The following is a 15,761-nucleotide window of genomic DNA, read 5'->3' as shown; positions in this document are numbered from 1 at the left end:
CAGTGATGATTGATAGATGGATAGATTCCAAATTTTATTCTGTCTGTCTATCTATTTAAAGTGCCAGTGCAAGTCACTGAAGAACTAAATTGTTACTGCTTTTGTTTAAATAATTGTAGTTATGTGAAGGCCATATAAAGTCTGAAATCCAGTGTTCACAATCTTGGCGTGCACTTGCAATGATGTTTTACTGTTGAATCTGTCCCTTAGGCCTAATGTACCTACTAGAAAGCCTAAGAGACTTTTGGATGGTTTAAGTAATGTGACTATATTTGTCCTCCTGGTAGCGTGTTAGGCAGTGTGACCTTTTACCACAGCTTCCTCACGCTCTTTGCAAAAGATTGTGAGATTGCTGACCCCCTTTTTCTGCTGGTTGCAGAGAATAAAAAGGAACAGCACATCTCTTTTACCACCACCCCTCAACAATAGTGGGGGCAGCACACAAGTGAAGTGCTGTATTGAATGTGGGAGTAAATTACTAGTACTTGAAAGCATAAACTTGCTCTGTCTTGCCTTGCCATGTACTCATAATTTCTACCTTATTTCTTTTCATTTCTTGCCCGACAAGAAATACATATTATGAGATGCACTAGACATTTCAGTAAACCTATGATTATTATTTCTATGCCTTTTATATCTTCCTCCTTTGATATCCGTCTCATGTCTCAAAAATGCTAAATAACAAACATTGGGATTCATTTCTTCCTCTTACGTGTGTGTGTGTGTGTGTGTGTGTGTTTAAAGGTGATAAAGACAAGCAAACTGCATTTATTAAGTGGTAATTGAATCTCAAAATAAAAGTGTTTATGCTTCTGAAGCTTACTAACTCCAACGTTAGTAAGCAATGGTTTTTTTACAAGAAAGTGGCATTACAGAGTTGACTTTTTATTTAGCAGTACTGAATGAGGGCTATTAAAATGCAGATTATCAATTGTAATTTACTGCCTAGTCACGTCACTGTTTTGGTGCTGCTGTTTTATACATGAAAGGCCGTGGGCACAGGGGACCTTGCCTAGCAGCTCTGATGATTCCTTTGACAGCTCCGTGATGAACTTTGGAAAGCAATTTTAAAGCCAGTATTCAAATCAGTAATAGAATAGATGAGCTGAGAAATGGCAGCCTTCTGCATTTAGCAAATTCTTGGAGAAGAGGGATTAATTTTTAGGAGAAGCTAATGTCCTGTCTTCCACCATAGCACTTATTTATTCTGATAGTTTAATTCCAAGAAAATCAGATTACTGATTTTCCATGAGAAAAAAAAATGATCTCCAGTGATGTAAAATTGCAAGATATGGACAAAATCTGTACATAATGTTATCTCTCCTGCTGATGCTTTGGGGGGAGGGGGGGAATCCAGTGGCTCAACACAGCTACCTGAAATTTTAGTTAAGGCTTTATAGAGTTTAATAACAAAGAGGGACATGTTCCTGTTCCAAGAAGTTCATTATCAAAATTACAGCAGTAGTAGAGACACTGGAAGAAGAGGAAAAAGAAGCCTTTGTCCTTAACAGACATAGAAGGAAAAAGGGCACTTCATGTAGAGTATGGATGCAGAAATGTTTGCAGACATGCATCATGCAGGCATACTAGTGAAGCAGTCAAGACTGGGTGCAGATTCCTTTAGAGTAGTGGTTCTCAACTGGTGGGATGCAGAAATAGTCTAGGTAGGATGCATCGCAACCTATTTGGATAGACCCTGCTTTTTGCTACCGACCAATCCATGCATCAAACCCTACTTTGGACAAAATATGTGCCCTTCCTCATTGGGGGTGCTGCTATTAGATTCACCCTGGTTCTATTGTGTACTCCCCCCCCCCCATCTTGCTGGGTATTGAGAGAGTCCTTTAACAAACTTGCATCTGATTGTACTGAAATACTTATTAAAACCCCTTCCTAAAATACAGTGTTACTTTAGGATTTGGTTATACATTCCTGTTAATGATTCAGATGTTTATAATTTCTCTAGATGGCTACTCCTATGAGAAGGAAGCAATGGAAAACTGGATTGTTAACAAAAGGCACTCGAGTCCTATGACAAATCTCCCACTTCAGAGACTTGTACTTACCCCAAATAGAACTTTGAAAATGGCTATCAATCGCTGGTTAGAAACACAGCCAGTGCACAATCAAAACCCACGGTCTTAAATAACTTGAGTAATTTTTCGGATTAGAGGAAATCAAACTGGAGGTGGATAATTCAGAGTGTAAGCTTCTTGGTTCAGGTATCTGTCATCTCTCTAAATGAATATTATAAATTCCTTTACACATAAATGTGAACACTGGGGAGGGGGGAAGAAAAATTCTGTAGACTGAATTATATACTGTATAAAGTGAGTGATCATAAAAAATGTTCTAACGGGATATGAGGTTCCATTAGTACCAGAAATACTATTTCTGAACTATTGGCAGGACGTAACAATTCCTAGAATACTAATTAATAGTTTTCTGGTGGCAGCAAAAACAGTGATTGCCCTAAAATGGAACAAGATCTCTCTGGTACAACAAGGTCTGACCATCTTCTCCAATCTGAGATTTATCCGAAAATGACTCAGTTCACAGAAGAATGGTTTCCATTTCTTGAATATGTAACTACAAATATTCAACCACATGATCCCTCTCACCGGACTCTGCTGCATCTTTAAATATCAAGAACTTGTCTAGATAGGACTGATTTGTTATATCCTTGACTGGTGCAATGTTTGGCTGTGCAGTGCTTACTGGCACTGATAGACCACTCTCGCTGTTTATGATGCACACATGTATGTAATCTACTGCTTTACTTACTGCTAGTATGTTCACTAAGTGCAATTACTATAGCTCAGTGATTGTAAATAATTCCTAGGTCTGTTATAAACCTTATAAAATATTAATAAACATTTTAATATTTTCTTTAGAACGTTCACATGAGAAGTAAAACTGTTGACATCTTTTGCAGGAAAGCACATGAAGCCCTTTGTGGGAGGAAGCATAGCAGGAGTTTGAAGAATTTTCATCACTGGTATTTTAGATTTTGAAGAGGGTGGTGATCTGTGGCCTGGGACACCAGTCAGTCCTGGCACGAGCACTCTGGCTAGAAGCCAGCACTGACATCATGCTTCTTTAATTAGCTATTACATATCTTCAGTGGAGCATACTTAAGTACTAACTGGCAAACCTCTCAAACTATGCTGAGAAGCTAATTAAGTGGGCACATCAGTGGTGCTTCCTACAACTGCTATGCTCATAGTATACTGCACAAACACATCATGAGTAGGGTATGCCCCAATTCACAAGTAGTCTGGTGTGCAGTGGTTGTCATGGCCACTGGAGGATCAGCACTGAGCCTGTCACCCCAAGATCAAACAAAACAGCCAGTCAGTCTCAAAAGGTTATTCTTGGTTGGAAAAGTAACCCATTGAGCCTGGTGCGCGGCCATTAAATTCCTGACCAACTCTAAAGGTGCATCACTGATGAAACTCTTTTGTAGCAACAAACTGTATACTACTGGATCATAAGCTATATTAATAGTCTTTTATTTCATATGGGAAAAATACAGTAGCTGTGCAAAAAAATAGATCTACAGAACGAGAGAATAAAATAAGATTGTACAAATACCAAGAGAAACAATAAATAAGCTAAAGAGTAACAATTCATTTAGAAATTGCAAATTCTTTATGGAATTTTTAAAAATCGTGCGGAGAATGCCATTACAATGTACATACATACTGTACACAAGGGAGTAATTTGTTAAAGGTTGAGCTTGTACAAGGTGGAGTATTCTGTTGCCCTTTGTTACTTACAGGAATGTCCTTACAAACTAGTCATCTTGGAAACAGCCTCGCAACTAAGAAGTTTCCCACTGAAGCACTGAGGGGACAGTATCAGGTGCCCCTTCCTATAAAAGTAAGTCCACATATTCCTCCCACCAATGTTCATTCAGAGATCTATAAAAACATAGCAAAAACTTGCAGTCCTCTTCCTTATTCTCCATCTTGTTACTTACATAGCACCTCAAAGGGTGTTTAGATAAACTATGTAAAGTGCTGTTATATGTTGTTAACATGTCATATATTACTCAGTGCAATAACCAGGATGTTGAACACAATGCATGCAACCCCCCCCATTTGTAATTTCTTTGCTGCCTTACAGTAACTAAAGTCAAAATTATTCACACAATCAAATAAAATATGGCTGCTGAATGACTTCCACAGAAGTGACAGAAAGTTTCCTGAAATTACACTTGTATTTTAATTAAGCTGGAAGAGTAATGCTTAATCTTCCTGACAGGAAAACAGTCATGGACAGATCTGGGTGTGCTACGGATCCCACCACCTTGCAGGAGTTAAAACATTTTTTAACAGGATATATACATGGCTGTACGAAACAAAGGACTTAGCTTGGTACTTTTACTAATATAGTTAATCAGGCAAGCAGGTTTAAATCCTCTCTTAAATTTGACATCAGTGATGGAATTCCACCTCCACTGCGTTAATAAACTAAGTGGTGGTAGCCCATATTTTGCTGACTGGACAGCCTGTTTTAATGTTCAAGAGGTGGCTGGATGATCAAAGTTCGTCATACACCCTGTAAAATACCAGCTATTAATTTTAGTTATATGCCACTATGTGCTAAGTTTTACAACCAAAGAGAGACATGGTTTGTGATAAAACAGGTAGAACTATTCACACATTAGATTCTACAAAAGATCGCTTTGGCTTTGTAGAAGTGACATGACTTGGATGAATGTCTTTATTAAGCTGAGAGTGCTGTTTAGCGAGAACTTCCTGGTACAAATGAGCCACGGGCTTAGCTATCCTGCTGTCTTGTGAGGAGGCAGATGCTTGGCACTTGAGTTCCTCAAGTTCTTTAGACTGCATCCCATTCTGGATACTCTCCCCTGATGTCAAAATGGAAGAAGAGGAGAATGTTTGATTTCCATAGCTGCCTAACTGCTTGGCAGGGAACTGCTCGCAACTTGAAGATGGAGTTCCTCCAGTTGTCACAACACCTTTCAGGAATCCCTCTGCAGTCTGGCCATGCCAACTGCGATTTGATGGGTTCATCTGCTGTTGGAACCGTGCAGTCTTATCCATGATTCCCATGAAGGGAGTATTTCGAGGCCTGTGTTCTGCTGTTCCACTCTGACCTTGGTTAGCTTTGCTCTCCTTCATTCGGACATCAGGACCTTGCCCTTTCAGACTCTCAGAAAAGCTGCTGCTTGAAGATAAGCTGCTTGTTGAGCTGGAAACTACCATGTTGGCAGAAACGGGACTAGAGCTCACAGAGCTTTGCTGCCTTACCTCACTAATTCCTGGAGATGGAAACTGACCTGTTTTCTCCATGTTTGGAGGAGCATGGACGGCTAGTCTCTCGTGAGTTTTGGATTTGGTTAAGAAAATGTGAGAAGATCCTTTGTCACTATGCTGCAAGTACGGAAACTGTCCGGCTGTTAGTCTTTCACTGAATACTGCAGAGCTACTTCCTGCAGTCATGCTTGCAGAAAGTGTGGTTGTGCCATCCAGATGCTGGCTTTTATTGTTGCTTAGATTTGTGAGGTGCCTGGAGGGCACAGGGCTTGGAGGAAGATACTGAAGGGGCTGAGTCCTTGTGGCAGGCTGACCCCTTCCAGCTCTTGCCCCAGACTGGATGGAATTCAGATGCTGATTAGTTTTCACTATCTGGGCTTGTTTGGTGGGCTGCATTGTCAAGCCAGGCTCTCGCAGATATTTACTGCCTGCTCTATTTGGGGGGGAAATAGGCCTAAATTTCTGGGGACTCCCTTCTGGGGGGTTTCTGTTGCAAGAGGAAGCAGCTTGGGAAAGTGGCAGCCTCTGTGTAGATGGGCCAGGAGCCTCCTCATGCAAAAATTCCTCCTCTTCTATCTCTTCCAAGCTGAAGGGGTCCTGCACAAGAGCTTCCCCCTCATTGTCAGAGTCGTTACTCTGCTGGGTTGGCAGAGGACACTGCTGTTTTTGTTGCTGTGTCCTCTGGAGTTGTTTGCACTCCTCTTCAACTCGAGCGAGCAGTCTCTTTATTTCTTGGTTACCAGGGCACAACTTTATGGCTTCACGCAGGTCACTGAGGGCTGCATGGAATTGCCTGGAGAAGGAAGAAGCATATTCAGTAAACTGGGCACATTTACATTTTAACTACTGCATACCAAGACACCTGTCTCTACGCTCCTTGTTATGCACTACATCTCAAAACCTCTTATATGAATCTTAAGATTTGGATGCTTAAGTCTCATGTCCTTTCTACAGTATGCCAAAAGAGACCAAAGGTCCTCACAGGAAGCAATATACGTCTGGCTGGCTACTGAGGTAACAAAAGGTTTTACCCATTGGTTGTGTCTTAGTCACGTTCTGGAGAAGGACATGCACCTAGGATTATATGGTACAGTCCTTGGGGTCATGGCATGTAGCAAGTCTCTTGCAACATCTGCATTTTCAGCAGAACACACCTACTTGGCTGACTTCATATCATATTATCTCACTACAGGCAAAGACTCTGTGAGGTACAGTTCTAAAACAGCTGGCTACTTCATGGGGATTCCCCATTCCCCTCTTTTTAGCATAATGCTGTGAGATACAGTTCTAAAACAGCTGGCTACGTCATGACTCTGTGCAAAGGATTCCCCATTCCCCTCTTTTTAGCATAATGTATCGGCTGTAAGGGAAGGAGAGACAGCTTGAAGGAGATGCTGCTATAATGAAAAGAAATAAGCACACACATATTTGTTATAGAAGTTATATTTAAAGCTGGGGGGGGGGAGGCAAAACACACACTGGAAATACCCATTTCCAGCTCTGTATCTAATTCTGAACCGTGGCCTCATAGTAAGAATTAAAGGAACCTGAACAATGGGGCAGTGTTCAGACAGGGTGGATTTTTCTACAGACCTATGCTAACCCCCAGGTTTGCATTAAAAACTATTTAAAAAGGGAAATGTTAAATCCTCCAAGCCAGAGAAGTGAAAGAGATACTGCAAGTGTGGCAAGATCAATGGAAATGGTGGGTAGACGCGAGAGGCTTAGAGTACAAAGCACATTCTGTCTCCCTGTGGCCAGCTGATGGGGAAGTACCTAAAACCCAGACTTCCCATCACCTGACTGGAGACAGCAAGGGAGGCCTGCAGTCACTGGGCCAGGTAACAAAAGAGTCTGGGCTGGACATGCTCTCTCATTCTCACTGCCCCTCCCCCCCCACCATCAGCTGGCCACAAGGAGGTAGCATCAGCAGTGACAAGAGACTTGGAGTGATGGAGATGGGGCAGAGAGAAGCAGCAACTGAGGAAGGGGAGAGAGGAAGAAAACTTATGGGGGGGGCAGAAAGGATGCCTGAGTGGTCATTGGAAAATTGAGAGACAAATGGCAATGGTAAGTGTGGGGCCGGGATGTCTTCTACCCCACGAGTCCTTGTAGTCCCCCTGCTTTTAATGTAGTTCCCTATCTGAAAAATGATAGAATATCTTCAACAAGATCCATTCCTAGGGTTGCCAACCTCCAGGTTGCACCTGGAATTCTCCTGCTACTACAAGGGATCTCCAGACGACCCAGATCAGCTCCCATGGAGAAAATGGCTTTTTTTGGAGGTTAGATTTTATGGCATTATACTCTGCTGAGGTCCCTCCCTTCCCAAACCCCCACCTTCTCCCAGGCTTCACCTCCAAAATCTCCAGGTATTTCCCAACCCAGAGCTGACAGCCCTATTCATTCCTCAGTTCCAAACTCTTCCCATGTTATTGACCAAGACTGTTGTCTCTATCTGCATAAATATAAACGTATGTACTGTGGGGTTGGCAGAAACAGATGAGAACATGTTAAGACACTCCATCTTCTATCAAACCCTGTGGAGGGGGGAGGGCAGATGAGAAATAATAAAGACCGTACTTGTTTATATTATTTGCTCTTTCTAGTAGCCTTTTAATAAAGTTACACTAATATCCTGCTTACTGTCGCCACAACGCTAACAAGAAAGGGCTGTTGTATGTATGTCTTTAAGTACCTGCTGTTCCTCTTGGCTCTTGCTCTGGCATAGTAGGCTTCGTAGGATGTGGGTTTGAGTTCAAGTGCCTTAGTAGCAAACTCATCTGCCATGCCAAAATCCTAGCAAAACAATAAAGCAGTCACAAACTCTTAATTTCCACACAGCTTCTTGATCAAATTTATGCTGATTACTGTTTTAACCCATACTGCAAAGCCAAGCCATTAATCCTTTTGCAGTACACGGATAACAGAAAGTGCCGCCTTGAAACTACTGAAGCACTTTGTGGTACTACCATACATCAGTTATTACATTCTACGTCAGGACAGGCAGCAATTGCTGGATAGGTTTGCAAGTTGCCTTCGAAAAGGTCTTTACAGAGGTGGCATATACATTTTCTAAATTAGTAGGCAGTCTCTAGCAACTCAGATCCATTTATCTACATGCATGTTTTCCCTCTAGAACCTTATTATTTGTCACAATATAGTAAAACTTGCACTACAAGAGCTTACATTTGTTTTTCTTCGGCATCGTGACAAGTTTAGGTATAGAGAAACTCTGAGCTCATTGAATGCTTTAATTTCTTCTCCAAAACTCTCCCGAGGAAACTTCCTTAAGGCATACTGGTACCGCTGTGCCGCCTCTTTCATCTTCCCTTTCTGCAAGGTGAAGAGCACAGAAGTTTGACAATCTTGTTCTAAAATGCTGCTTTCATCTTAAAAATATCCGACATGTTAATGGGCTCTGCTGGAGAGAAAATCAGAAAGCTAGAATGCTGGGTTTTATAGTACCAAGGAGTAATACATGACCCAGATATTGACCAAGGAAAATATATGCTGGATCATGTCATTCTAGAGAGGGTTGGGTTTGGGGTTTGTTTGTTTTTTTGCTGGATTGAACAGGTGTCTTCACCAAGACTTCGAAGAATAATTTTGTAGTTGGTTTAATAGAGTCAGCGGCACTGAATCACATGGGACAACCAGGCAGGCATAAACAAAGCATCACCTAAAGGCAGAACTAGAAGAAGAAGAAGAAGTAGAAGAGATTGGATTTATACCCCGCCCTTCACTTGGAGTCTCAGAGCAGCTTACAAACTCCTTCCCCTCCCCAAAACAGACACCCTGTGAGGTGGGTGGGGCTGAGAGAACTCTGACACAAACTGCTCTTTTTCAAGGACAGCTGTGCCAGAGCTTGTGACTGACCCAAGGTCACATCAGCAGGTGCATGTGGAGGAGTGGGGAATCAAACTCAGTTCTCCCAGATTAGAGTCCGCGTGCACTTAACTGGTACACCAAACTGGCTCTCTAGACATTACTGCAGCCAAAGATTAAACCTGTGGACACCATTGCTGCCATTTTACAGCTGAATTTGGGCCATTTAAAAATGCCACAAGGGTCCGAACCTGATCAGGTCTGCAGTGTAGTAGTAACACATACTCTTGACCCCCCCCCACCCACATTTTCAACTGTTGAAACAGGTTGGGCCCATTGACACTGTAACATCTAGTTGCACTCTAAACCTATAGTTTTTGCAAAGATCTGGATTTTCATTAAATTTACCCAGATACCACTGGGTCTTTTCTCTGAGTTTTACAACAATGTCCTCTTTTGTACACTGGTCCCACGAGACATCCAATTTCCAATAATTGTTCAGCAACCTGAACTACCGGCATGTACCATTGTGTAACAAGTTCATACATACAAGCATTTGGATATTAGTGCTATAAATAAAAGCAAAGATAAACGTACTTTGTACATTATGTTTCCTTCTTCAACAAGCTTTTGCAGGAGGATTATCAGAATATCAGGTTTCGAAGTGGCCATAGCCCAGGCTGCATTTCCTGAAATTTAATTCATGTATAATTAAACATGCATCATGCTGAAACCTTCATGCTAAAATCTTCAAGATATACATATTGCTTTTTAAAGGACTTCTTAGCTGTATGTATCAATAATGCTCAGACCAGCTTAAAGATTAGATCAGAATTAAAAAAAAAAAAATGAAAAAACCAATATCATAAAATGCCTTACAAATAAAACCTTAAGCTGCAGGTAAAAACCAGCAAGATAAGAAATGCTAGGGTTGATCACAAAATCCTATTAGGATACATCTCATGACCCGATGTTTTTTCTCCCTCCTTATATTGCTTCTCAGATTGTGCAAATTCTGATGACCAGTCTGATAAGGGTTTGTACTTTTGTGCTTCCCTACCCATGAGTGTCTGTGGAGACTAGGAACATTTGGGATTTTTTTTTTCCAACAAGGTGACCCCAGGGGGATGCACTTCCATGACCCAGAGATGTGGGGAGCCTAGCACAGAAGACCGTGTGCTGCAACAGAGAAACAAAAATAATGAACAGGAATACTTTCAGAATTTGCCCTTTGTATGTCAAAAAGCATCTGTTTTTCAGCACACAATCTAATTTTGAAAGGGTTTCCATATTTTCCCCTTGACTTAAAGCATAATTTTAAAAAGTGTTTTACTATATCGACAGATAAAGGGCTAGTTCTGTAGTACTAAAGAGCCCCCCCCCTTCCAATTTGCCACACCTGGGTATAATTTCTTGGGATACTGGAATCAAAGGTTCATGGAAGCGCATATTCATTAAAAAAACATTCTATCCTTATGTTGTTTTTTTATTCCCCACAAAGCTTGGCAGAAGATTGCTGGAGCAAAATCTTAAAACAGGATGAATCCAAAGATAAATCCACTCCATCCCTAATCTTAAAAGTCCAGCACAAAAAAATGTATAGATATTATCAGCAAGATCAGCACAAGATTGTTAAATTCTCTAAGCATTAAAATGAAAGTATGCCATCACAAACCAACATAATGCCCATGGAAATCGTAAGATTTTCCTGGGCAGCAAAGTGCGACTCCGGAACCACCATAAAGGCCAACATTTCCCCGGATCCCCCAGGGCTGAATAGGGACATGAGATTCTTAACTCATTACAGATGCTAATTTTCTGTGCTTCCCACCCCTATGCATATCTCCTTGCTCTAATCAAGCTTGTTGGTTTCTAAGGCGCTACTGGACTAAAATTTTGTTCCACTACTACAGACTAACACAGCTACCCACATGGAACTGGTCAACTAATGTTTTCGCTTGGTGTGTAAGTAGACTAGATATCAGACAAACTGCTGAAAGGAAGAGGCCCTCTCAGTAGTTGTCACTCTCCAGCGGACACTCAGGCACTTTTGACATGGATCATTTAAGGCTTTAAACACCAGGATTCTGAATCTGCCCCCAGAGGGAATTGGCAACCAATTCAGTCTGTTAAGAACTGGCGGAGTACAATTAACCCATGCCAGTCAATAGTCGTGCTGATGAATTCTGTACCACCTGAAGGTTCTAAATGGCATTCAAAGGCCACAACCACACAGAACGCATTATGGTAAGTGTGGCAGAGTTGCCTTGTGGTCCTTGCACAGGTCAGGGCCATAGCCTGGGAAAAGGGCTGGGACGGGCAAGGCAAGCAGGGGCCTGAGGCTGCCGACTGTCTGCTGTGGTGTGTCTGGCTTGGAACAAGCGCTGTGGGAAAAGGCTGGCTAGCGGTCTCAGCTGCTCTCAGCAGCAGAGGGGTGCTGCTCAGGCTGTGTGGCCAATGGACTAGGCGGGCAGAGACTGGAACAAGGGGGCAGCTCCCACTCCAGGGACAGAACCTTAAAGCTATGATGGGACAGATTTGGGGGTGGTCGTTGCAGAGGAGAAGAGAAAAGAGGCTGTGGAATGCACAAGAGTGATGTAACTAATGGTGAAAGTTTGTATTGGGGGTCCGGCTGCACCATAATAAAGCTGGAGTTCCAGGACATCGTATATGCCTCATTTGTCAGGGAAGGAAAGGTACAATGCATGGAGGAAATGCCCTGCCCAGCTTAATATGGGCCCCAGCTCAATATGGGAATCTAACCTGAATGGGATCTGAACATGCATAGCTGTAGCCAGATCTTGCTTCTCAAGGAAAGGCCATAGCTAGCACGCTAACCAAAAATACTGAACAACACAGGTAGTGACATGGCCATCACTACGGGCCCAGAAGTACTTCAAGCTGCAAACCAAGCTACTTGTCCAGACAGAGTGCAGTCTTATCCAGAACTGTCTGACCCATTAAGATCTGACTAACTACTTTTATCAATCAAGAGCCCTTTAATCTTTTCTGGACTGTTCTTCAGTTTGTTGACTCTTCTCTAGCCTATTACTGGCCTCCAGACATTCAGTGAATCTTCTGATTTTGATAACCAGAAGAACAGAGCTGGGTGTTCTAGCAGTTTCACATATATATTGAACGGCATTGTCAACAAGGAACTCCATAGCTCAAAGCGCTGTGGAGTTAGGCGGCTGTCCCCCTAAATAAACCACTTCTGGATTTGTTAAGCCAGATAGGGCTGGAACCACCCGAGTCCATACTCCCAATTCTCATCTTGGCCTCTTCATCCAGGATATCATGGCCAATGGTACTGAAAGCAGCTGAGAGGTCCATGGGAATCAACAGGGTCACATCCCTTATTTCTCTCCATATAAGGTTGACTAGTCAGCTCCTTACCTGGACTTAATTTCCCCTGCTTTAAACACTAGTTCTCCTGCCAACCTAGCAGTTCGAAAGCAAGAAATTGCAAGTAGATAAATAGGGACCACTTGGGTGGGAAGGTAACAGCGTTCCGTGCGCCTTGGTGTTTAGTCATGCCGGCCACATGACCACGGAAACGTCTTCGGACAGCGCTGGCTCTTTGGCTTTGAAACGGAGATGAGCACCGCAACCCTAGAGTCGGATTCGACTGGCTTTCGAGCAAGGGAAACCTTTACCTTTACCTAAACACTAGTTACTGAAATGTAATAGCACACTGCTGTCCCCAGACACACAGGTCTTAAGTTAGACCACCAGATTTAAGGGAAACAACATATACAGATCACTGCTATTCTCCAAAATTTAGTGGAGACACCACAAATTAAAATGAGCACCATGAAATCTACTGGATTCCCCCCACCCTCATTCTTGGACCAAATGGCACTCACCCTTGTGCTGTTCTATCTCCACTAAGGCTGCCAATATTACAACATACGTAGGGAATGTCAACATGCTACAGTTTAAAGCAGATAAAAATCAGATTTGCTAGGGAACATCTAAACAGTTTTATATTAGACATATTTATTAGCACTAAACTGCATTTTATATGATAAAAAAAACCCACGATTTTATCTGGTTGTTTTCAAGACTGTAATTTCCTCTCTAAACAAAGCTATTTTGGATGTACTTCACTAACCTAATTTGGCTCCTTTTCGAAGCAGCGTAACCACAACTGATGTATTCCGACATCCAATTGCTCTGTCCAAGGGGCGCATCCCACTATTGTCAACGTGTTCAATCACTGCTCCTTTGTCTACTAAATACTGCACCTGCAAACGCAAAGAAAACCCCTGAAGAGTTCAGGATTATTACATATTTCCCCAGTGTTGAAGTACTGTTAATATGCACTTATTTCTGATACGAAAGTAGTTTTTAAAAAATGGTTGCAACGCTTAAGTACTATCCCACCAGGCACTCCATACATAAGCTCCATTAACGCCATACGCTTTAGCCACTGTCCTATTTATTTTAAAGCAAGCTTATGAAGGAGAAGTTCATAACAGATTGCGTTAATTTTGATTTCACAAATATCCCAAAATAAATGTATAATAATTACAGATGAGATTTGTGTGCCGCTCCCTCAACCGCCAGGCTCCCTTGGTGGTAAACAAAAATACAAACTCATCAATGAACTGTGATTTGATTCTAAAGGTCCAGTATCATATCAAATCCAATATGATAAAAGCAGTAAAACTGATAAAATAAGGATATAAAGAGGGAAAGGAGGTGGGAAGAAAGAATTCCAGAAAACTCTGGAACCTTGGTCGTTACAAATGGGTTTGCAGGGGGAAAGGTGCCAACAAGCTTAAAATTTTTTCATGTTATTGCAAAGCTTTAACACCAAGGACTAGAAACCAGAATTTTAATAAAAACAAGAGTCATGCAGTGCATTTTTTTTACTACTTCCTTCCTGCAAGGGAACATGAGTGATTAGCTCTCACTTTCTTGTTTCAAAGTGCCATCTTATGGCTTACTGAGAGACTTGAGTATCAAACATCTGCAGTCGTCCACCACACAATATCTTGTTCTCAGTACACTGCGAACACAGGGGTGCATCCATAAGATTCTATATTTGTCCAACAAATTGCTAGGGGCTCTCAGTGTTCTCGGTAAGCATTCATAATTTTCTCCAGCCAGTGGTAAACGAAGTCTAAAGAGAACCCTCACTTAAAGAGGCAACAGAATGTTACAGCTATATTTATAGCAGTCTCTCTCGCTTCTACTGATTTGGCTTCACTGTACCTAGTATGAGCTGAAGGAACTCTTGAGTCAAGGTTACAACTAGTTCAAACTTCAGAAAAATTACCCGAAAGATCGCTGCATTGCGGTACTTTAAAAACGGGAAGCAGGCGATATTTCTATCAGGTGAGCCCAGCGGCAGGTGCTACTGGTGACACAGTCAGTGTCATCCCACCCGGCTTAGCTTGGCCCTCCCCAAGACCTTCTTGCACCTCATGGTTCTACTGCCTTGTAATTTCAACCATGCCAGCCAGGAACCCTCTGCCTCCACCTTGTGGGCAGCACTTCAATCCCTAACATCTCCAGGTAAAAGAATCAGGTTGCAGGTGATGTGAAAGATTTGAGACACCGGAGAGCTGCTGCCAGTCCGAGTAGAGAAGACTGACCTTGGCAGACCAATGGTCTGACTCAGTATAACAGAGCTTAATGCAGCTGGCTTCCCCTCTGCCGGGGGACCCCAAGCATTTCCACTCCACTGCTTGGAGCTCTTGGTAATAGCATCAGTGCTGCCCAGGGACATTGCACAGAGCTGGGAACTGGTGGTGCAGCAGTAGTTAACCTCCTCACAAGCTCCTCTTCTCTGAAAAGCTGTTACACAGGAGGTGTGCCCATGCCCAGTAGCAAGTGGGCTGCTGCTGACCTGTAACAGAAGGATTTGGGGCAATGGCTCCCCTGACGTGTGTCTTTTAATCAAAACTGGGCTAGATGCCATGGACTGCAAGCACGCTTGCCGATGCAGTTCTTTCCCATCTCCTCCTTTGCACAGCAGTCTCTTGAAACTTCTGAAAAGCTGATCCTCTGAAGTCACAGGAGTTCAGTGAACAAAACACAACAGAGCATGGAAGACTGCTGTGAAGAGGGGGGGAAACTGGGTGAAATTTCCTGTCCTTGTTCTTCTGTTGGCAGAGTTTCTGCTAATGTAAGATACTACATCACTGCAGGAGGAGAGTGGGACCAATAGTGCCTCTTCATCACAGCAACCCCACCGTGCCCTGCGGCATTTTCTCCATGGGGCTCCGGTAACTACAGGTATTCACTTTTTTTGGAGCTCTCAGAGGGCTGCTGGGGGGAGAGAGGTGGGAAAGATCCTGGGCTTCCTCTTACAGGACCTGACTCAATAATGGGAATCTGTAGCCTTTTATTTTAAAGCTGCAGAGAAGTGGCTGCAGAATGAGTGGAAAAGTTTGCTATATCCCCAGAAGGGCATGCTCTCTTTTGACCTGTTTAATTAAAAATTGCATGCACAAGAAAATTACCAAAAGGAGCAAGGAAAAATAAAGTAAAAATCAAAATATAATAAGAAAATATTAAGAAATAATATCTAGTGGGAAAAAATCAGAAGATCTAAATATCTGGGATATATATATTTAAAAGCTCTGTGGCCCCATACAAAAATTTCAAACACATGACATATATATATATGCAGAAACC

General features: G+C 42.4%; 2 protein-coding genes across 3 annotated transcripts in view; one reads left to right on the top strand and one right to left on the bottom strand.

The window, feature by feature from the left end:
* The window catches only part of WDSUB1 (WD repeat, sterile alpha motif and U-box domain containing 1), a 37,735-nt gene extending 34,894 nt beyond the window's left edge, over positions 1-2,841 (top strand). For both annotated transcript variants that reach the window (XM_015411554.1, XM_015411555.1), the window contains exon 11: positions 1,967-2,841. In XM_015411554.1, the coding sequence (XP_015267040.1) occupies positions 1,967-2,145 (179 nt within the window). In that variant the 3' untranslated portion in view covers positions 2,146-2,841. The remainder of the gene's footprint in view (positions 1-1,966) is intronic.
* A 781-nt stretch (positions 2,842-3,622) lies between these two features.
* TANC1 (tetratricopeptide repeat, ankyrin repeat and coiled-coil containing 1) overlaps positions 3,623-15,761 on the bottom strand; it is a 216,811-nt gene continuing 204,672 nt past the window's right edge. Inside the window, 5 exon segments of the mRNA XM_015411532.1 lie at positions 3,623-6,078; positions 7,984-8,084; positions 8,475-8,621; positions 9,711-9,802; positions 13,228-13,360. Of these exon segments, the coding sequence (XP_015267018.1) occupies positions 4,662-6,078; positions 7,984-8,084; positions 8,475-8,621; positions 9,711-9,802; positions 13,228-13,360 (1,890 nt within the window). The 3' untranslated portion in view covers positions 3,623-4,661.

This window comes from Gekko japonicus, unplaced genomic scaffold, assembly GCF_001447785.1.
Source record: "Gekko japonicus isolate JY-2015 unplaced genomic scaffold, Gekko_japonicus_V1.1 scaffold6, whole genome shotgun sequence".
In the NCBI taxonomy this organism is placed as follows: domain Eukaryota; kingdom Metazoa; phylum Chordata; class Lepidosauria; order Squamata; family Gekkonidae; genus Gekko; species Gekko japonicus.
The sequence above is the reverse complement of the archived record's forward strand: the minus strand, read 5'-3'. Positions and strand labels throughout refer to the sequence as shown.